Here is a 24,064-nt window from a genome sequence, read left to right on the forward strand (position 1 = left end):
GAGGTCATGTAACCCCTCTGAGACCACAACTGCCCGAAATCATGAACCACACCGAAACCATATTGGCTGTCCGTGTAGATGGTGACTCTCTTTCCATTTCCTGCTATGCAGGCACGAGTTAGGGCAATAATCTCTGCTACCTGTGCGGAATGTACTCCTTCCAGGCAAGCGGCTTCCACAACTCCAGTAATGGTACAAACAGCATAAGCTGCTCTCAACCGACCAGTATCGTCTCTTAAACATGAGCCATCAACAAAGTAAATTTCATCGGGGTCAGACAATGGCTCATCCACTATATCTGGTCTGGGTTTCGTGCATAGTTCAGTCACATCAAGGCAATCGTGGTCTTCACATCCTTCGCCTTCTATTACAGTAGGTAATGGCATCAAAGTAGCAGGATTCAAGACAGAGCATCTCCTGAGAGTCACATTCTCTGCGGCAAGTATAACTTGCTCGTAGCGCGTGAGCCTACTATTGGTCAGATGCTGCGTCTTTGTCCTGGTCATTAACAATTCAACTGAATGTGGTACATATACCACTACTGGATGTCCCATCACAATACTCTCGCTCCTTTCAATGCTGACACCCGTTGCAGCAACGGATTTGAGACATCCGGGCAACGCTGCGGCTACTGGATCTAATGTAGCCGAAAAGTATGCAACTGGTCTACGGGCATTACCGTGGGTCTGTGCCAAGACTGACAAAGCACATCCCTCTCTCTCACAGCAATAGAGTGAAAACGACTTTTCATAATCTGGCATTCCCAGAGCCGGAGCACGACATAAATCGTCTCTCAGCTGTAAAAACGCCACCAGACATTCTTCATCCCATGGTACCGGATCACTCACCTCCTTGTGCGTCAGTTTCTGTAAGGGCTTTGCTTTCAGTGAAAAGTTAACTATCCACTGTCGGCAGTAACCCACCATTCCTAAGAACATTCTAACTTCTCTCTGTGTTGTAGGCGCATTCATTTTCATTATCGCCTCTATCCTCTCTGGGGACACCTTACGTTTCCCTTTTTCTAACCTGTGCCCTAGATACTGTACTTCTGTCAGACAATACTGTAACTTGCTCGGAGATACCTTATGTCCATTTTCAGCTAAATGATTCAGTAAGGCAATTGAATCTACTTTACAAGCTTCCTCTGTTTCTGACGCAACAAGTAGGTCATCTATGTACTGTACCAGAACCGAGTTCTGTGGCAGTACTAGATTCTCAAGATTCTTTTTCAGCAACTGATTAAAGATGGATGGGCTGTCTGTGAATCCTTGTGGGATTCGACACCATGTTAAAACGCGATCTTCCATTTTAAACGCAAAAAGGTACCTGCTCTCTTCATCCAATGGGATTGAAAAGAAAGCCTGACAAAGATCTATCACTGTGAACCATTCTGCTTGACATGGTATTTGAAACAATATTACTGATGGATTCGGTACCACGGGACAACATGAAACGACTATGTTGTTAATTTTTCGTAAATCCTGAACTATCCTAAACTTCCCGCTAGGTTTCTGCAAACCCATAATCGGGGAGTTACAAGGACTGCCCACGATTTCCTTCAGTATTCCCTGCTGTATCATTGACTCGATCACAGGCTTTATTCCCGCAATCGTTTCCTGGGACAATTTGTATTGAGGCGTTCTTGGAAACTCAACATTTGGTTTTACCAGAATTTTTACCGGTTCTACCCCTTTAATCAATCCTATATCTTCTCCTGTGAAATCCCACACCTCTGCCGCCACTGCATCTCTTAAGTCTTGTGGAAGATCTTCTACAGTCAGAGTAGGATATAGTTCTACACAGAATTTTGAATTGGCCACCTTAAAGGTAGCATCATCGTCGGTAGTCTGTACCTCCACTCCTTGTGGGGTGCAGTATATGGTGCAATTCAATTTGCATAACAAATCCCTACCTAACAGACATACCGGACTCGAGTCACAAACCACAAACTGATGTTCGTTCATGTGGTTTCCAATTTTCACAGACACTGGTTCAGTCAAGGGACTAGTCATTCTTTTATTTGCGACTCCTACCACTTGAATTGTTTCCCCTGACATTGGCAAGTCTGGAACTACCGCTGATCTCAGAGTCGAACGAGTAGCCCCAGTGTCCACTAAGAACGTAGTGGGACACCCTGCCACTTCTGCCTCAACAAATGGCCCTCTCTGATCCACTTCTAGAACTGCCCCGAGGGTACAGTCTTCTTCACTGCTCACCCGTTGTCCTGTCAATGGATCAATGTAATAACATTTTTCTTCCTCGATAAACAGAGGCATTTGTTTAAAGACCTTTCCTCCAGCTGTTATCTTCGGTGGCTGTGGGAATTGGGCCCGTGGAGCCGAAGTCCCCCCTTTGGCCACCTTACTGCTTGGGACTGTCACTTTTTGCACTGGGTCTTCTTGGACCTGCTCTTCTACTTCTAGCTCTCCGTTTTCAGGGTTAAAGGGACACTCGCGTCGCCAATGCCCCACCTGGTGACACTGATGACACTTTGTCGTTTTCTTTAAAGTGGCAAAGTCTATCCTAGGTCTCTGCCCTTCTTCATTATCTTTGTTCTGACCATTTGGTTTTCGTCCCATCCCCTGCTTCTGCTGGCCACCCTTCCCAGCGGACTGCATTTGCACCACCATCAATTTCTCCTTTAGGTTCTTGGCTTTAGAATCTATCTCGTCACTGCAGTACCTCGCATATCGTAAAATCTCATCTAGTGGTTTGTTCTGCCAACAGATTAAATGTTGCTGTATCATCAAACAAATATCAGGTCTCAACCCCAAGACAAACTTTGACACGAACTGCCCTATGTCTTTGGGATCCATTACATCTAGTCCACTGTATTGCTTGAATGTTTTCAACAATCTTTCATAAAACTCGTGAACTGTCTCCTTGGGTTCCTGCCTTGTTCGGTCTATTTTTACCCAATCTATATCCTGTGGTGGTACCTTATCTTTCAGCCATGCTATTACCCTTTCATACTTTCGCATGACAATCTCAGATGGTCCATTTGTTCGAACATCCCTCAATGGTTCAGCATTTGGCCATTCGACACTAGTCTTACAAGGGGTCCATAGATCAGATGGGACCACAATGTCAAACAACGTGTTCAAATCTATCCACAGTACTTTCGAGATTTTAACGAACCTCTCTACCTGCTTATACCATTCGACTGGATTGTCCCGCAACTTCGGAAATGAGTTGGTAAATGCGGCTAAGTCTCCTCTACTCCAGGGCACATGTACATAATTTCCATTTGATATTTCTCGCAAAGGGAATGCCTCCATATGCATTGCCCTTCCCTCAGGAGTCAATACATTTGTACTTCTCCTAACCGTGCCCTTTTTCGACCACCTTTCTTCCCATTTATCCAGTTCTCTCCACACTCTTATCCCTGTCACCAGCTCTCTTATGTGTGTTTTTAATCCAGTAGTTCTCTTCTCATCTAGATCTTTGTCTGCGTACTGTAATCTGTGGTTGCTCTGCAATGCCCTTGTCCTAGACAAATCCACGGCATACTTGTCTGCCAAATCAGTCAGTTTTTCATGAAACGCTCTAGCTTTCCTAGTAATATCCTTTGCCATGAACAATAACTCATCCTGTTCATACAATTCTATCCTTTCCAAAGGCAATGTTCCATCTATTATCTCATCAACATCTGATTTTAAACTGGTAACATCAAGCCTTTTTGCCTTTATTTCAGCTTTCAAGACACTCAATTTAGCTCCTCCATCCGCATCTTTCCCATCCCAGCTCCGAGATCTACGTTTAGGTATTGGTGAATTATAGGGAGTCCTCCCCTGTTCCCATCTCTCTAGATCCCATGCCTTTCCGTCTTCTCGGGGTGGGTGGTGAAACACTCCTTCATGCCTCCCAGCCTCTCTCTCTCCATCCTGGCTAGTTTCACGGGATAGAGGGTAAGAGGTTCTATTACTCCCTCTTTCTTCCCTACTTCCCTGTGATTCCTGATTATTCGAGGCGTGGCGGGACCTATCGCTGTTCTCCTTTCTCCAATGTTGAACGTCTTCCCCAAGTGTATGATGAAGGCACCTAAACCTATTCTGAAAAGCCCGTACCGCCTCATCTCCTCCTTTCCCCCAGAGACGGGACATTTCCTCACATTCTACAATCCTAGTATTTTGTTCCGGCTGTTCTCTCTGATTTGTAGGACATGCATCCCCTCTATTCCCTTGACTTTGGCCTTCCCGGCTCTGACTACTCTCGCTGGCCCCACAATGAGATACTGTCCCGTTACCCCTGCTTTCCCACTCTGGTTCTGTTCTTGTCCTGTTACTTGGAGATACTACGGACCCGTCCCATTCCCTCAAATCAGCTCTTAACTCTGAAAAAGATCTTGGCCGTGGTCCCCTTAGATCCATTGGTCCTCTCGGACCTCCCTGTTCTGAATTGGGACCGACAGTTGTGTCTAATGGGGTGTTCCACGTTACCGAACCTGGTAATTGTTTCCATGCATTCGTCACATTATTCCTCCTTTCCATCTCAATCCTTTCCCTATCCAATTGCCTTTGTTGTTCCCCTCTATCTCTCTCAGAATTATAGATCGAAACTATGGGTCCTATGGTAACAGGCACTTGAAGAGCGTCTGGCAATCCCACAGACTCAACCCTTTCTGTGGTTGGCGTTTTCTGCACCACAAACCTTCCCACTACACTCTGTACAGTGTTGTTTGGAGGTGTTTCTCCGCCTTTGCTAGGTGTCCATTCCGATATAGGGAGTGGTGTATATCCCTCTATCTCATTCCCATCTTCCCTTGCGAGCCCTCTATCTTCTATCAATCCCACTCTCGGAGGTGGTCTATCCATTAACAATCTGTTTATCAGATTGTCCTCCGACTCGCTTTCCTCGTCTTCTTCCATGAGGTTTCCTCCTCCTGACACCTCCCTCATCGGATACATTTTCTCCACCTCAATGGTCTGTACCCTCCAACGCTTTTCCTCCTCATCCCATTTGGAATCTCGCACTGCCCTTACCGATCGCGTCAGCCTTTGTTGACGCCTGTTCAAATTTCGGTCGTGTGCAGCCTTAATCCATGCATTAAGAGCCTCAAACTGTGTTGGTCTAGGTGAGGGTTTCGATGAGGACATGGTTGCTTTTAGCCGATGTAACACCTCTAACTTAAACGTTCCATACTTCGGGAACTGCATTTCCTCATTTCCTTCCGTAAGCTTATTCCAAGCCCCAATCCACAATATCGTATGCAGCCCCACATTCGTTGCCATATAATGAGCTGGCGTACCCTCTGGGGGAGCCTCTTCCCCGTAATAATGTTCACTTCGTTTACGTTTAAAAATCCCTTTCAAACACTTAAAACACTTCATGATTTCTCTTTTCTCCGCGTTTGTTTACTTCCTGATGATATTCCACCAATCTCGGCGCCGTTCTCACTAACTGGCCTATCCGTACGCGGCTTTCCTCCGACGTCACTCTAGCCGCCCAACCAGAGCGCGGCTCTAGCTAACGTCACACCAACCGCTCAATCACAGCGCGGCTCTAGCCGACGTCACCCGTCCCCCTTCGCAGCAGTTCCCCTCCTTTCTCAGCTCGTCTCCTCGGTCATGCACGCATCCCATTCATACTCTGAAAAATGATTACTTCCGTCCAAGCGATCACCTTTCTTTGACTGTACGCCCACAGTCTTTCTGTAGTTGTCACCCTAACTTGGCGAAATGTCTTTCCGTTTACTTCCAGACAATCGCCTTCTCCGATAGGTTACTCACACGCAGTAACTTTTGACCAGCGTCCGTTACTCATACACTCACTCTTACACTCCCCCTATCTTGGATCCACGGCGGTCAATGGTACCTCGTGACCTCCGTACTATGGTCGACAACTACCCTGGATGTTCGATACACCCAAAACCACTTAAGCTCTGGCCTGAACTTAAGATTTCACCAGTACACCCGTTTACCAGGTTACCAGTTTACCAGGTTGCGCGCGCTCACAACCTTCTCTCTTTCACACTACAGGCATTCAACTCCGCAAGACATTACAATACAAATACAACACAAAACACCGCAATCTGTTCACGCATGACCCTTTTTATACTCACTCTCCGATACTGCTGCTTTTCTCGCACCGTCTGCACCTTTCGGCACACGATTCTTCCGCTGCTCGTCTCTCGGCGTCTCGGGCCTTGGGGTAAACTAACCTCTCTAGATTACCTTCCTCAAGAAGATAACCATCCTCACTCTGCTACCAACTGCTAACGCGGGATTACTGGTTACTAATTATCTTACCAAATCCCATTTCCTGTCGACTGAATCGTTGGTACCTGTCTTGAGTAAAAGGTAATCTCGCAATAAAGCAATCAATTTAAGAACTTACACCACTCTAAATGACCACTGACCAAAATTAAGTTTTAAAGATTTAATATAAAGTCAAAGATAACTGAAGATACAAACTTCTCAAAATGAGATTTAAGAGGTATATCGGTATCACTATGAACATGAACTTTTTGAATAGTCTGAGTCTGAAAAACAGAATAATAAGTACAAGCTCTAATAACATGAGTGTTGCCAAAATGAATACAAGTTGCAACCTCAAAGTCATTACAGAAAGAAAATTAAGTTTAGTCTGTCCCTACACTACACTAAATGACATCCCTACTTAACAAGATCTTAACCCTCTAGGTGTCAGCCGTGGTGATTTCCTAAGAAGATCACGCACTTCTCTTTGTCTCTTCTCTGATAATGGGTCTCTCCTGATCAGTCTATCTGCCTACCCATCCGCTTCCTTAGGCTCCCAAAATCATCTGCTCTGCTCTCCTCCCGGGTCACTTTCCCTAATACCAAATCACATTTCCAATAGAAACGCCCCTTGGGACGCCCCTCACGTGGTACATCTTTCCGCGGCAAACTCCATGATGGTACTCTTGAAGACCCTCGTTAAAGTTGGCCTTGGTTCCCAGGCGGCTTCTTCCGTGCGCTGATACCCCCTGAAATTCCTGGAAACTCCTACAGGCCTGCGCAAGGCGCCACTGAACAAAGTCCCTTTCATTCGAGCTGATTAGGACCCTCGCACCTGCATACAGCTCGTCCTGCAGTGGGCCTCAAATTCCAGACTTCACCATATCTTAGGCCATAAAACACTCTCAGAGCTCCATACTGGACACCTCACGACCTCTCCTCTAACGAGCACATGACGATTTAAACTACATGACATTATCTGTTCTGGCCTACTTGATTTACATGCAGCAAGTTCCTGCACTCTTAAAACGTTAACTTGATTTAAACAGCAAACATTCTTAACTAGCATACGTTTCTAAAATAACACATCTATAAAGCATATACTTTTAACCCTAAGTTCAATAGTACATTTTGAAAGAACCATGTCAACTTTATCTCACATCATTTTAGCAGCACGTTCAGGTTTGCTGTGAATTGCCCTAAGGCCTACACAAAATACTGGAATCCAAGTTACATTTAATTCGGACATGACTCTTTTAACATGAGAGAACCATGAGGTTTTCACATATACTCCAACATTTCTACATTTAATCTCACACCGTTATAATTATGGTTACTCTACTAAACATTCTATACATTTCGCTATTGAATATAAACCACTCGTGTGCAAAACATGTTAAACTAACTACGTGCTTGTAAATATGGTGTACTTATACATTTTTTTCAAACTTGTGCTCTCTCAATGACCTAGCAATGCCAGTGGACAAGGCAAATCCAGCTGCATCAGTCCTTCTTGATCTGTCTGCAGCATTCAATACTGTATCACATTCCATCTTGTTGACCAGACTTGCCAAGGTTGGAATTGGGGGGAACAGCACCTAAGTGGTTTCAAGCCTATCTTGAGGACGGGCATCAAGCTATTTATCTCCCTCCTTACGGGTCAGCATGAAAGGCATTGGGTCAAGGCATACCAAAGGGGTCTGCACTAAGCTGGACCCTTTTTAATATTTACATCCGGCCCTTGACTAGTGATCAGGTTTCTGCGTATAATGTGAATGAAATCTGCTGATGACTCCTAGTTAATAATTGTCTTTGACAAACAAGGGCTGGCTCCTTTAGACATGTTCCATTAGTGTATAACCTCTGTTACTTCCTGTCTGCAGTTCAACGCCTTGAAAATTTAATTCAGACAAGAAAGGTACTCTGGTTTTCTGGGTCCATAGCAGACAATCCCTGTCCCTCTCTTTTATGGCCTTTATCCTGGTCCAACCTCCTAATTCAGCAAAGTTTGTTAAGAATCTAATCTAGGTTTTTACTTGGAGGGGAGCCTGTCCTGGGATAGGCAGGGCAACCTTCTGACCTGCCCTTGTTTCCATCTGAGGGTGCTGATAAAAAATTGTTCCACTGCTCTGTTCACAGGCTCATCACATCTTAGTCCAGGCTGCCATCCTTAGTCGTCTTGACTATTGTAATTTCATATTTTTTAGGTGTCACGTCCAGTGTGCTCAAGAAGCTTCAGCATATCCAAAACGTTAAGGCTAAACTAGCCCTTGGACTGCCTATCTATGCATCTGCATCCTCTACCCTTGGCTCCCTCAATGGCTTTCAGTGGTAAAGAGGGTTACATTTAAAACCTTCCGCTTAGTGCATAGGGCGCTACATCATCTGGACCTGTATACTTGCGAAAAAAGTTTATTATTACATCCCAGGTCACTCACTTTATACAGAGGATGTCTTCCTTCTATCTATTCCCAGATTTAAGCAGGTACGAACCAGATGCAGGGCGTTCTCTGTGGCAGCTGCTAAACAGCGGAATACCTTTCCTATAACCTTGCATGTCTGTATTGCTTCAAACTAGGAAAGCCTTGAAGACCTGGCTTTACTCTCTGTGATACTGTCCTGGTTTTGTAGGGTTTCTTATGATGCTGCACCATTAACAGTGGGTGTCTGACACATGGTCTGACCGCTAATCTAGGCTATTATCAGTAGTAGTCTCTTTAGCACCAGGATACCTTCTCGGTATTGGCTCGCTCATTAAATTCCATAACATAACATCTTATAGCTGTTGGCCTACAATGGGCTAGCACAAGTTTGGTGCTAATAGATCACAAAGTTGTTAGGGATTATTGAGAAGAGGGGTCTCCAACCTTTTTACTAATAAGAGCTACTAATGTTAGATGAAAATCATGCTGAGCAACTAACATTTGTATTGTTGTAATAGTGACCAAACCATTCAGATTACATTAATGGCCACCACAGAAGTTTAACAGCAGGGATTATCTAAGTGCATCAGGCAGGGTTACCAGCAGCAATATAGAAAAGGATTTGCCAATTTTGAGAATCTCTACATGAGTAAAACATAATAGTTATGACCACAACGCCCCCGGTACAAAGGTAATAAATTAGTTATGTCTCCCAAAAGGCACACGATTTGTCACTCAAATATCAGCTTTTAATATATTTTGAAAATGTACCCATTTTTCTCCGAACATCGCTTATGAGTTCTGCAATTACACAAAATGTCATCTTGATTACACTCAACTTTGGTATACTTATATTAATTCAACTGTGCAAAATCCTCTAATTTAGTAGGGTGGACTGCACACAGGAGACCTACTTACAGGTAGCCGGAGAGCTGGAGCTCTACCATAGCTCATGAGCTAGTCGCCGGAGAAGCCTGATTTAGACGTTTTTGTGGTCATTTATCTGAATGGGGTGTTGATCTTTTCAAAAGTCTGATTCAGAGAAGTTAAAAAATGTTTGGCGATGATGTCATAGAGGATACATGTGTTACGACAAGTGTGCTAAAGTCGAGAAATATACATTTCTAATTTAGCCGATTCATTTATTAGGTTATTTCCTATCACTTGGGAGAGTGGGCATCGATCAATCTAAAGTGAACCCTTTACAAGATTGGGGAGAACCATGCAATATTAAGAAAAATTAGATCAGATTGGGATTCATTAATTAGTATCAGAGATTTATCTCTGGCTATTCAATGTTAGTGGGTAAATGATGCCATTAACTTAAAAGAATGACGTTGATCAGGGACATGGATGACGAAATGCCATTTCAGAAATTGAAAAAAGCGTTTTACTTGCTATCAGTACTGCATCAGCCAGGCCATTCTTAAAACTCTGTCCTGAAGCTGATGCTTCAAATAAAGTAATTAGGGTGACCTAGTAAGATGGCCACATGCAGCCTGTTGCATTCTTCTCAAGACAATCTAATTATGCTGAGTGTAATTACTCTAAGGGCAGCATTAACATTGTCCTGGAGCTTAGAAAGTAGTACAGCCAGCAGTAAATCATTGATACTGCTGGATGCAATAAATACTGTGTGCAGTATTTTGAGTGCCACAGTTTGGAATGTGGGATAATACAACAATATTATATGTTGTATCCCATTTTAAGCTGCAAAACTTACATTGTGTGGTATTTCCCCACACATAAATAACACCAGTTTCGCCTAACAATTTTATTTAGGTAAAAAGTCCAATATTATTATACAAAAGAAGCCAGCAGCCATTGGAGAAATAACTTGAGAGATGCAGAAATGTGTTTAAAATAGTAGCTGAGCATCCTAATATACAGTATACAGCGAATGTGTCAGTTAATAAAATGATACATTTGTGCTATTTTCTCTAATAATATATTTCATCAACAGTTTTCATTCAGGTTGTAAGAATGCTAAAGCAGATGCATTATTAAGACGAATTAATGGATTTACGAGATTATTTGGAAATTTCAGATTGTAGAATCAATTATCATACACGAAGAGAATGATAACATGAAATAATTAAAGAACTACCCTTTCACAAAAATTTACTAAAACATTCAAATGAATAACCAGAGCAGTATCAAGCAGAAGTAAATTTAGTGTGAGAAAATAAATTAGTCAAGGCGGAAACTAAATCAGTGCAGAAAGAAGTCCTTAGATGTGCCCATCATAGCCTCACTGCTGGTCATCCAGGAGGATAATTAATAACAATATTAATATCATAGGGTTGGATTTAGAGTTTGGAAGACTGAGTGATGTCGGTCAGGACAGCAGAGTAAATCACCGTCACTCTGACTGACATCCCATCACCCAAATTTAAAGATTCCCACCAACCCTGCAGGCTCTCCCAACTATGGGGTCCATTAGGATGGCGGACGGACAAAGTCCGTCCGCCATCCTGTCGGGGGCAGGTACCGTCCGCCACAAGGGTGGAGGACCCATGCCCCCAATTAGGATGCACCCGCCACAGTGGCGGGTGCATCCCGCATTTTTAACATTGCGGCGGACGGTGCTTAAAGCTCCGGCCGCCGCAATGTGAAAAATGCTTGTTGTGTGTTTCACAGCACAACATGACAGGCACCGCGCGGTGCCTGCCATGTTGTGCTGTGAAACGCATGGGGGTACCATAGGTATCCCCCATGTGCACCCCCCTTCACCCTAGGGGCCAGCAACGGGCCCCCAAAGCAGGAACCGTATGCCTTTTCGTGGCAAAGGCATTCCTCCCAGGCCATCCTAATATGGCTGGCGGTGTCTGATAGACACCGCCACCATATCAGGCCTTTTACGCCGCGGTCGTATAGGGCTCTACCAGCCATGAAAGGATAGCTCCTCTACTGGTACACTTAATGTTTCTTACCAGTGAATTTCACCTCTGGTGCTTTATTAGACATCTTAGCATCTAAACAGGCACTGCTTCTCTTGTGCAAGAGGCATCCACGTGGTGGACTCATCCAGTGTACAAGGTGGAAAATTACTGCATTAATCGTGATGGCTTCCAAAACAACTTAATTCTATTTACTACCCATGCTGATGCATCCAATAAAAATAAGATTAACAGAACTACTGCTATGTTTAAATCTCAAATGAAGATGCTGCTCCTTTTTGCAATGGGAAGGGCTGCTGAATGCGCACAGAAATGATCAAAATGTAAATTCAATATGGTTCCAATCACATGGTTATATAAATGGTAGACTATTCATTTTATAAATACAAGTATAGAATAACTCTTGGAGATGCCACAGATCCACTGCATATGTAATATCAGAAGATGGCTGTGTGTTAGCTGGATGTAGCGCCTAGATAGCGGGAGGATGGAATTCACAAGCAGCAAGCGGCAGTCAACAGAGCGGGGCAAGCAAATGAAAGGTAGGAGAGCAAGAGATTTCAGAATGATTAGGCACCAAACAGCCAGAGCAGGCATACAGGTCTGATGGGATACAAATAGAGAACTGTACAATGTTTTCTTGGAAACCGGCAGATCTGTTGTAAGGATTAATGTCTGCTGGGAAATAGCAGAGCGGGAAGCGAGGGCTGCTCTTAAGCATGCTGAGTAAGGTATTTTATGAAAAAGGCTGTACATGAATTAAGGTGTGCTAGAAAAGTGGCAGAGGAAGGTGTCAGAGCTGCTGAAAAACAAAACAAGATCTCTCGGGAAATAGGCAGAGCAGAAAGCAAGGTCTTCTGGGAAACAAGCAGTGCAAGGAAGCAGGGTTGGCTGAGCTACAGGCAGAGCAGAGAGAAAAAGTAGAACAGGGGTACAGAGAAGCGCCATGTCAAATAGAAGGGGGTTATGACTAGATATTGACAGCCATGCAGAGGAATGGTACGCCATTGACATCATAGAGGTGAAGCGATGAGCCAAGGGAAGGGCGTGAGGCACGTGACGGAGAGGTGAGGCGTCTGGGCCCGCTAACCCCAAAGAGCGGCTAGGAGCGGGTACCTGGACACAAGGTTGTACAGGCTGTTTTCTGGACATTCTGCCCCTCGCAGAAGGCCCCTCCGTTGAGGGGTGCCGGGTTGGTGCAGGTGCGAGTCCGTTTCTGCCACCCTCGTCCACAGCTGGTGCTGCAGGGAGACCATTCTGTCCAGGTGGACCAGCCGCCATTCACTGGCAAGGGACAGAGAAAGCAAAAAATTGGTGAGATGGGTGGCAGACAGAGGGCAGGCATTACTCTGACACCCCATAGACTCCAAGACATCATCCTATTAATAATATGAGAAAGGGACCAATAAATACTTTATATCTAGACCCATCATTTCTGAATGGATGGGCGTGTGACAGGCAGGCTGTTCTGGCCTCATAGATTGCCTGACTCTTGCCTGTCCTACTGGGCGATGATAAAACAGACTTTGGGTCTTCTCAAGATCACAATCTGCCTCAAGAGCCAGTGGCTTTGGGGGATTTGTGACTGAGCCTAAACGCGCCTGATTCGAGTGGAGGTGGGTCTTTAATGTTACAACTGATCAGGCCGACTACTAGGGTGCACATAAAACAATGAGAGCTGCACAGAGCGACAGATGCTACTATTCCAATTCATTCATGAGATCATGGATGCAAACAGGGCTGGCTTTAGCGCTGGTGGCATCCGGTGCGACAATGTTTGTTGGCGCCCCCCCCATCCGTGGTAGAGGCGGTGAGCACCTCCATCATGGATTCCCTCACCACCAACTTTTAACAGTGCCCCTCAAGGCGCCATGACCACTCTCTTTCAGATGCATTTAATTAGTTAAGTAGCGCCACTCATACCAGTGAAGGGTGTCACACTCAGATTACACAGAGACAATCAATCATACGTGTGTGAATCAGTTTATACGAATTGTTACATAAGCCAGAGGACTACAGGGTGTAGGAGTGACATGTCATCCATACTGGTAAGCAGTGTAGTTTAAGAGTGCTTGGTCTGGAGAAGAGTTAAAAATGGAACACCATAGTTGGAGGTTCTCTTTAATAATAAAGAATCAATTATTACCCAAATGAACCCTTTTTGCAACATTAATCTATGCTATAATCTATACCTTGCAGTCGGCATGCAGTTCTTCGATGGCCGTTAATAAAAAAATAAAAAGTCACCATTCTATATTTGGATTTTAACTTATAAACTGCAATTAACAAAATAATGGCTCTTACAAAAAAAGTAACCCACTGACCTATTTACATTATATGCACTTTGTGATCTGCAAGGTACACCTTTATGGCAGTAGGCATATTAATCCCCTGCGCCCCTGATCAGTCAAACGTCAACTAGACAAAACTCAGATCTCCCGCTAGGAAGATCAGTAATCATCAGAGTTATCTTGACATTTTTATTGTTGCCTGAACATGGCTGGAGGCAAGGAACACTGCCGCAGGTGCTTTTAAAATCAAATTAAACTTGCATATTCGACGCTTCATTAAAGTCATCACCAGGTGTGGTTGCACCGGTCGTACCGCCCTAGAGCCAGCCCTGGGTGCAAAAGGTAAAGATTCCCTCTCCTGATCGGCTGAAAAATGCAGTGAACTTCTTTCATTTTACTCTGATCAGATTTTCAATACCAGAGAAAGTAAAACTCCTCAATCTGATCAATGATCAGGCCCAAAATGTAAAAACATGGGAATCGTTTTACGAAATATCTGATGAAAAACCTAATAATAATGTCAAAACTTCACCTCAGTAACTATTTTAGAGACCTAAGCACAGCAAATATCATAAAATCAGACACCCAGAAATGTGTTCCATGTCGGCAGGACATCATCAGAACCTCCCTAAGACAAGGCAACAGGGCAAATAACGAAATCGGACCCAACCACTAGATGGTGGAATAATGCACAGCATGTGAATCCAGAAAAGGAGTCATGCTGCAAAACACCAACCGATGTTAACGCTTTTACAATTCAACGATTCGTTCACTAGCTATGGCTTTGAGGACGACCACCGTTTATTTCACTTTTAGAAAAGGCTTCACACAGGGACTGCAAAACTAACTAAAAGCACTCAACGAAATCCACAGGGTGCTGGAGGACAGAGAACCCAACCTGTTAGTACAACTAGAGTGAGTGTTTGACACAAGAGATCTTGTAATGCAACTGAAGGTTTTACAACACCGAATAGATGTTAGCAAGTTCTTAGCTGCTAGGAGTCAACTACCAGAAACTGGAGAGGATATGGCCTAACGGCTAGGGCTGTCGACCTCGGAGCTAGGGAACCGGGTTTGAGTCTCTGCAGGGACGCTCGACATCCTGTGATTCTGGGCAAATCACTTAATCTCCCCACGCCTAACTAAAATGAATGCTGTCCGTCTGTAACGCAATTGGTGCTCATGTAAAGCGCTCTGATACCTTCGGGTCAAGTTTGCGCCATATAAAACAAAATAAAAAACGAGCAAGCATATTTCATCAATAAAAGAGGTGGCCTACAGAGCCTCACATGGTTCCATACTATCTTGACATTATTCAATCAATAAATGGGACCACTACGCAGGTATTCCTCGTGGACACAAGTTTCAAAATACATCAAACCCCAGACAGCCCCCAATTAAATCTGAAGCTTACCTCCATGGAAGACATCGAATCCCTCCAGTGGAGAAGTGTGGCTCAAATGGTTAGAGCGGCAGACCCTGATGCAGAGGTCTAGTCCGGGACCAGGGTTCAATACCCGCCTCGGCGGGTCTTGGGCTCAATTTCCTCGGACCTGATAATTCTCGCCTCGGTGCCTATTCTAATCATGGGTCCCACTCAGCAACTCTGGGCAATAGCTTGCTTAATCTCCACAACGGCCCCAACAACGCTAAGGATGCCTGGCTTCACCTTGGGGATGCCCAGGAGTGGACATTTCACAGGGAAGAGCCAGAAAGGGTTCCACAGTGGTATACGGACAGCGCCGGGACACTTCCGTTGGAGGTAGCTGTGCGCTTTACAAATGCTGGCATTTACATTTACATTTATTGTCTAAAGAAATGCGAAAAATGGATGAACGAAAACGTCCAAACGTTAAATCCACAGAAAGGAGAACTGATATTAAAATCACCAAAATCTAAAAGAATAGTGACCCACAAATTTCTCTAAGAACTCTCCATGGATGGTTTCACACCTATCGGCAGCATGTGCTCAAGCAATTTCAAGAATCAGTTATGGCAACGCGGCATTAGCAAGAATTGCAGCCGCCGCCTCTCACTTGAAAGCAGTGTCCCAGCGGTGGGCAAGATTAATCACCGACAAAAAAAATCCGACCACTTCAGGCAAATTGTACCTGCATCTCATCTGAAACAGCAGACAGACATTCTTTCGTATTCAAAAGGCACTTCGATTAAGATCTATTGAAAGCTGCGCGTTTACACCCACGACTGAGTCGACCACACTCCCTCTCTACTCCTCTAACTTAATTCTCAATTCCCCGTACAATTTTGTTCCTATATTTCCTGTATAGTTTGTTAAAATTGTAAAGTGCACTCCAATGTGCACTTGCGCTGAATAAAAGTGTCAACTTAATAAAAGAGCACTGTGGTCTCCTGGGTTAATAAAGGATTCGCTGAGTCATGGGCCAGTGCTAGGGCAGGGATTGACTGAAGGTACAAGTCTGGAGTCCTACTTTTATTTCAATTATGCCTGAAAGAACATTGCATTGAAAAAACTTGAAGGCCGAATAAGAATAGATAGAAAGGTAGATAGACAGATAGCTAGATAGCTAGATAGATAGATAAATAGATAGATAGACACGACAGACAGACAGACAGACAGACAGACAGACAGACAGACAGACAGACAGACAGACAGACAGACAGACAGACAGACAGACAGACAGACAGACAGACAGACAGACAGACAGACAGACAGACAGACAGACAGACAGACAGACAGACAGGCAGGCAGGCAGGCAGGCAGGCAGGCAGGCAGGCAGGCAGGCAGGCAGGCAGGCAGGCAGGCAGACAGACAGACAGACAGATAGATAGACACGGCAGACAAACACATAGATAGATAGATGAATAGATAGATAGACAGACACATAGATAGAAAGATAGATAGATAGACTGACAGACAGACAGACAAACAGACAGACAGATAGGTAGATAGATAGATACATAGATAGATAGAAAGATAGATAAATATATTGAAAGATAGATACATAGATAGATAGACACGACAGACAGACACATAGACAGACAGACAGACAGACAGACAGACAGACTGATAGATAGATAGATAGATAGATAGATAGATAGATAGATAGATAGATAGATAGACACAACAGCCAGACCCATAGACAGACAGACAGACTGACTGATAGATAGATAGATAGATAGACACGACAGACAGACAAAGACAGACAGACAGACTGACTGATAGATAAATAATTACATAGATAGATAGATAGATAGATAGATAGATAGATAGATAGATAGATAGATGGATAGAAAGATAGATAGATACATAGACAGACAGACAGACAGACAGACAGATCGACAGATCGACAGATAGACAGATAGATAGATAGATAGATAGATAGATAGATAGATAAATAGATAGATAAATAGATAGATACATAGATAGATAGATTGAGGAGCAGGTTCAAAAGGCTGGGCGGAGGGAGAGGGAAAGAAACTGAGAATCAATGTCTTTCAGGGGTTTATCCTGGTATCCTGTTGGGGTCGGGGAGGCGGAGGTTTATCCTGCCTGCATCTGTGAGACCTTGACCTACAGGACTCCAACCAGGAGACTGCCTTGGAGGGAAGCAGAGCTTGGACTAACTTTAGGGCACAGTCAGCTGAGCCTTACAAGTTGAACATACTGTACACAGTTGAGTGATGTGCAGAATACATCAAGAGTGGGTCACTGTAGGGGCAGTAGCCCCAGTCTGCACCATGGCTGCTTGTACAATGCACTGTTGAATATTCCCAGTCTTGAAGTGGAGAGCTGAGGGCACAGGACACTATTCAGAGACATCTTTTTAAGAGTCAGAAATGAACTTCTCAAAACCTATTATGCTTAGAGCTCAGTACTGGCTGTTAAGGGATTCACAACTATTACATGGAGTACTCATGGAAATCTATGGAAGTAGTACATTTCCCTGAGTCCTACATGTACCGGACAAAATGCATTGATACGTATGTAGGTAAAGTGCCTATACCAATGTACTTTTTTCCTGTGAAGGTAAACTATATTTCCCTGAGGAGAATATTCTTCTCACCAAAATGTATTAGATGTACCCTTCCCTTTCCCACAAAACTCAGTCTTGACTTTTTCAAGATAGTTTATGTGTACTTAAGCGCAGGGAAATCCAAAGAAAATAAGGGCAACTAATATCCATTAAGAATTGGCTTGAAGTGTGTTCACAAGACTTTGCATGACTGCCCCCTCCCTGTGCACCCCCTTTTCTCCCGTTCACCCTCGCATGATTCAATCAACAGGATTTGTAAATCTAACTTACTTCCCACCTAAGTGACACCTAACTGTACAGAATGTTAGTGCATATGGTCCTCAGTGAATTTCAAAGTGAGCGTAAGTCAGGGACTAATTTAGACTAATTTCTTCACTAGAGATATTTGTGAACCTGCCCTTCCATCTGAAAACTATATGGGGGTGCAGGGCCTTTAGTGGCCTAACATATGTGTCAGAAGGAATCTTCTATCAATCAGGAAAATTCCTGTTGGGTTTAAGGTGTGATAAGAACTTTGAGTGCTTTGGAATCATACATTTTACCAGGCAAACTCCTGCCCCTTTCTAATTTCTCCTTGACCGCACTTTCTTTGAGCAGCTATTCAGGAAGCCATTTGCGCATGGTCGATCTGGGACAGAAAATAGGCCTGGGCACCAAAATAAATGAAGCCCCCATTAGTGAATTAGATAAAATAGCGCACGTTGTTTGCAAATTGGGACAATTCTGAACTTAGCTTGTATAAGTGTTTTCCAAGGTATGGAAGACTGCATGGACGTGAGTTTGCTGCAGGCAATGTTTGTTTTAATATCAGAGACCTCAAAAGTAAACACTGACCTTCCAGACGGTAAAACAGGCCACCAAGCAGCCCACAAAAATGGCTGACACACACACTTATTGGACCAGCGGATGGGCACTGCCTGACTGCCAAATAGAACAGTCCGACCCTGTGTTTACATTGATGTTTACTAACAGAATGGATAAAGGACTTCTGATCTCGGCCAATGAAAGCTCACTCAGCAGACTACAGGTAGTTCAAAACACAGCAGCACGGCTGGTGCTGAATGCTCCCTCCAGGACTCCATCCCATCCTCTCCTTGTAAAGATCCATTGGCTTCCCATTCGCCAACAAATCAAGTTTAAAACCTGTTGCATTATACACAAAGCACTACAGAACCTGGGCCCTTCCTATCTCTCGGAGAAATGTATGCTCTATGCCCCCTCAAGATCTCTCCGCTCCAGTGGCAAACGTCTCCTGGAAGTGCCTTTTATAAGAAGGGCTAGACTAGGAAGGAAAGCTCGCTCCTATCTTGGCCCTCGTCTCTCGAATGAGCTCCCTCTCTCTCTCAGACAGTGTTCCAAACATTTGAGATTCAGAAAATTGCTCAAAACTTTTCTGTTTGGTATTTGCTAAACTGCTAAGAACCACTGCCTTGTCTTCCAGTCCGTTTAAGCGCAGAGACACCCCTTCAGGGCTCGATTCTAGCGCTTATATAAACAAATAAAATTAGCAGATTGCATGCAAATTGGTATTATGAAGTGTATCAGAGCAGAGGAATCACAACAGAGGTGGACAACCTGCATTGCCCCCCGGGGAACATTAGCCATGGGTCAACAGTGGTTTTGAAGTTCTGGACTTCTTTTTTAGCCAGTGGAAGGCAGAATAAATATATGGAAAGTATGTGGGTTACAGTGCATCCATTCAAATACCTGGAACACAGCATTTGCTTCAAGAAAAAGGTCAATTTCACAAAATTCATATCAGCTTTATAACACACTTGTCTTCTGAGGCCATATTGTCTACGGCAACATCTGATGGACATCGTATTTCCAGGGATGTCCTAAAGCCGTGAACAAAAGAAGCATCACCCTTCGGCGAGATAGCCCATGGAAGCATCTTTGATCCTAATCAGTAGGTGTAGCACCATCCGAGAATGACAGCATGAGGATCATTGCATTCTTGGAGCGGAAGCATTAAGACTCTTCTCAACCCTCATCTGCCTCAATATCATCTTTGGGGAGCAAAACCTCCGAGGCCACCTCTATGCCACAACCTGAAGGAGTGACTAATTTTGGGGTTTTTAGCCAAGGGGTGACTTCGCGTTTGGACGAGTGTCGCTTTTTCAAAGAGGTAACCCTAGGAGCAGTCCATCACCCTGATCACAAGGGATTTCACCATTTTGTAGTGAACGCGCCAATAGCCATCCTTGATGGGAGGGACCATCTCATTTTGGGAGCGTTAAACTCCAGGTGACAGTTCTCAGGCTGGTCTTACCACTGGCAGATGGTTCTTATTGCAGGGGCTGTTAATGCCCCCGGCCGGACCTCTATTCTAGACTCCTCGGCGGAGGAGTTACAGTTTGCACCTTCTAAAGCACCAGGTCTGAGAACTGTGGCCACTAATCAGTCAGAATGGCCTATCTTGAGAGAGTTCTGAAAAAGGCATTCCAATCTCAATAGAGGCGTAGATAACTACCTAATTGACTGGGCAATCCTCTTACACTGATCCAAATATCCCTTGAAACTGCTACATCGCAAATCCCTCAGAAATTAAAGTAAATTACCCCAAAATACAGATGATTCTAGAAGAGCTCTGCATGGAGAGCACGGTCAACATTAAGGGGTCATGCAGTGAATGATGTGACAATTCATCGTAAAATCCCAGATGACATTCTCAAACAACGCGCCTTTATAGAAGGCCTACTGTTACAGATTGTCAGCGATGCAGGACTGGCTAAAGAGAACTGTCTTGTCTCGACATTGGTTGTCCACTTTAAAAGACAGGACTGGTCATTGGGCTAGAGGAGGTCCAAATATGAGACATGCTCGCTTGCTGCACACCAAAGGAGATGCTTGAATTAATGGCTGAGGCTTTCAATAAGCTGCTAAAACAGCCAATGATAGGTCACAGATGCCCTGGGATGCAAGGGACCATCATCTATCGCTAAGGGTTGATGCATGTACCACAGAGGACCATTCTCACCATAGACGATGATGGCGGCTGAGGAGCTACGTCGCCGTGCCACGATGTTCTTCGCCACACAGGTGTAGTTGCCAGTGTCAGCCAGCCGGGCTTGCTTCACTACCAGACTGTGGCCCACAGTGATGTAGAAGTTGGTATCTAGAGCCGGGTCCACCATGTCTTCATTCTTCAGCCATTCAACCTGGAGGAGGGAGAGAAGAAGATAATGAAGAGAGTGAGAGAATAGAAGGAAAGAGCAGGAATCAGAAGGATGGGAACAGGAGCAGAGATGAAGATATTGAGAAGAAAGAGAGATGATTGAAGGTAGAGGAGATTAAAGGAGGCAAAGGCCTATAAATAAAGGGACAGGGAGATGGAGAAAGAGAAGAGAGACAGAGAGGGGCGAAATGTAAGAAAAGAAACAAGGACAGACATAATGACATGTAAAGACATGTCAGAGAGAAGGGAACGAGGACAACAAGCCAAAATGATAGGGCAGAGAAGAAAGGTAAAAAAAGAAAAGAAAAGATGAGTAAGTATGGCAGTGGGAAAAGAACAGAGTTGAACACATGGAAAGAAAATCAGGCGCAAAAGAAAGGTTCGGAATGAAAAGGAGAAAGAGAGAAGAAGCAAGAAAGAGAAAGGGGATAATGAAAGAAAGTGAGGGAGGCAGCAAAATGATAGAGCTACAGACATTGAGTACAGAGCATGAGAGGCAGGAGCAGGGAAAGAAGGCCAAAGACAGTGGTTAGGACTGAAACACAAATAGAATAGATAGAGGAGTCAGAGCAAGCAAGGGAATTAAAACGAAGGGAAATGAAGGGAGTAAATTATAGGATTGAGACACAATGAAAAGAGAGTAACAACAAAATGTGAGAAATAAAACGGCATAGGAGGCAAGGAACGTGCTTTTAAGGTGGACAGCAATTAATATGCTGTTTGGTTGTCTTAAAGAAAAATAATAAAAAAATGAAAATAAAGAACAAAGGTGGGGAGATGGCAGCAACGTTGAGTGGGAGGGTCATGGGGGGCAGCAGCGGGGTGCAGGAGGTTGGGAGGGGGAAGCATTGCTTGAAGGAGAAGCACACGAGTAAGAAAGTAATATGAGGTGCGGAAGCACATGAGGGCGAGCGCAACAAGGGTAGGGGAGAAGCACATTGGAGAGGTATAGAAACCCGGCGTGCAGCAGGTGGGTGGCAGGACATGAGAGAGACCACCGGAAAACACTTGCACTCTCATAGAATGCTTAACCAAAAAGAAAAAAGTAGTTCCCAAAATGTAAGCAGTGGAAGGACACAAGTAAAACACGTGAAAAGGGTCTGCTTCAAGGGAGGAACACACACAAGAGGAGGTGGAAAGGTCCACACAACCTACCAAAAATCAAGCAAATGAGAGTGACAATAAAGCCAACCAATGGTAAGCAGTGGGTGGGCTCTAAGCCCTCTGTAAACTGGAAATAGGTCCTTCACTACCAGACACCTTGAGCTGTCCCATTGGCGAGACCTAAAAAGGGCAGGAGCTCATATGAGGGAACGTTCTAACTCCCGGATTGACTTCCATAAGGAGGCACACATCGGGATGGCCTTGTGAGTGAAATACTTTAATAGAAGATATTATATTATTTCCATACAGAGGACCGAGCAGGGGAGATAAGTCTTAAGTAATATCAACAGACGCTATCACTTCTGTACAGAAGTCCATGATGAGACTGCGGAGAGACAGCCTCAGGAGGAGACTTTACATCATTTCTATAGAGAGGGCCTGGTTGGATGACTGCGGAGACTTGGCCCAATAAGGATTGTTTTATAGGCGCCATTCTTTCTGTAAAGACGTTCTTGGGAGGCTGTAGAGAGACCATTTTGAGAGAAAGGTTTTACAACAGGATTGAGTTCCAACAGGAAGAGACATAAGTGCTTATTCCAAGTGTGGTGGATTGTGGAGTTATTTACCACACGTATCAAACCACCTACCCGGGGTGTGAGAATTAGAGGGAGTTTGACAGTATATATGATTTCGAGTTTGACAGTGGGAATGGGGAATTACACGCAGAAAAATGCGCGAATTGCTCATATTTCCTGGAGTTTGAGACTTTACCTCATGTTTCGGCCTATGAATTGTGTCAGTTGCTGCTAAAATTGATCAGAGCGTTTTCAGGGGTGCAACATTACCATAAAATGTAATGTTCCGGATTGGAATTCACCGTCAAACAGAATCCTGGCCATAAAAGGGTTGTGCAGAACAACGTTTTTTATCAGATCCTCTGCCTTCTGTAAATTGCTGTCACAAGGAGAGATGTTCTATTCTTATGAAATGATTTTATTGTATTACCCCATGTCCAATTCGGCCTTTTGGGGGTCTGTGTGCTAAGCTTCGAGGGGGTTTCACTCACCTCAGCAGGCGGGATTCCCTCAGGGGGCCGGCATGGCAACTCAATCTCTTGGTCCAGGGGCACCTCCTTTGGCAACGGTTCCTGCTCGAAGTTCTTCCTGAGATCTGAAAGAGAAAAAAAACATGTCACGAAGCGGGAATTGTCTTTTCTGGGCGCAGATGGCTCTTCGGGAGCCACAAGAAGCATTAGAATAACCCAAAGAGGTGTGCACAAACAAGCCAACTTTTTAAACAGGGAAGTGGGAGAGTTAAAAAAAAAATAGGGACCATGTATTTTCCCCCATTGAGTTCTATTAAATATATATATATTTTTTTATACAATAAAAAATTACAGAAATTAAAAAAAGAAAAGAGGCAGTTTCTGGTGGAAGACACCTAAAATTAAGCCATTTTGGGTTGAAAAAATCGGTCGTTTTCCAGCCTGAACGGGATCTGCTGCCATTTTTGTGTAGAGTACAGGGCATTTCCACAGGTATTACGTCATCTTGCAGTCTTCCTAAATCTACGGCCAGATTTAATAACATTTTGTGGCACATCCATGGTGCAAAAGGCTAGTAAATATTTACAAAGCCACACAAGGGCTGAATTGTGCTGCCTTGCATGGGTTTGTCCTACAATAATAATAATTCCTATTTGTACATATCACACCTTGCAGAGGCTTGCCTATCTAGGGGGATCTGTCCTTGTGGCAGCGATGCTGGGGCCCGAACCGGGGGTCGAGACGCAGGTCGCCGCAACCTTTGGGGCAGGTGAGGGATTGCTTGTCTCGGGCGTGGCACCCGGAAGCACTAGAATGCTTTCGGGGTCGTTCCCGAAGATATGGTCAGACCAGCGCTTTAAAAGGTGCCACGAGGAGGAGGGCAGGTCATTTTTCCACTCCTATGCCCTCG

At 44.3% G+C, this 24,064-nt stretch overlaps 1 protein-coding gene across 1 annotated transcript in view; it reads right to left on the reverse strand.

Moving 5' to 3' along the window:
- UNC5A (unc-5 netrin receptor A) overlaps window positions 1–24,064 on the reverse strand; it is a 391,034-nt gene that overhangs the window by 254,916 nt on the left and 112,054 nt on the right. The window contains exons 4-6 of the mRNA XM_078653214.1: window positions 23,176–23,279; window positions 20,808–20,988; window positions 12,637–12,804 (exon numbers count right to left, since the gene is read on the reverse strand). Of these exons, the coding sequence (XP_078509340.1) occupies window positions 12,637–12,804; window positions 20,808–20,988; window positions 23,176–23,279 (453 nt within the window). The remainder of the gene's footprint in view (window positions 1–12,636; window positions 12,805–20,807; window positions 20,989–23,175; window positions 23,280–24,064) is intronic.

Source organism: Lissotriton helveticus, chromosome 7 (assembly GCF_964261635.1).
Source record: "Lissotriton helveticus chromosome 7, aLisHel1.1, whole genome shotgun sequence".
NCBI lineage: Eukaryota > Metazoa > Chordata > Amphibia > Caudata > Salamandridae > Lissotriton > Lissotriton helveticus.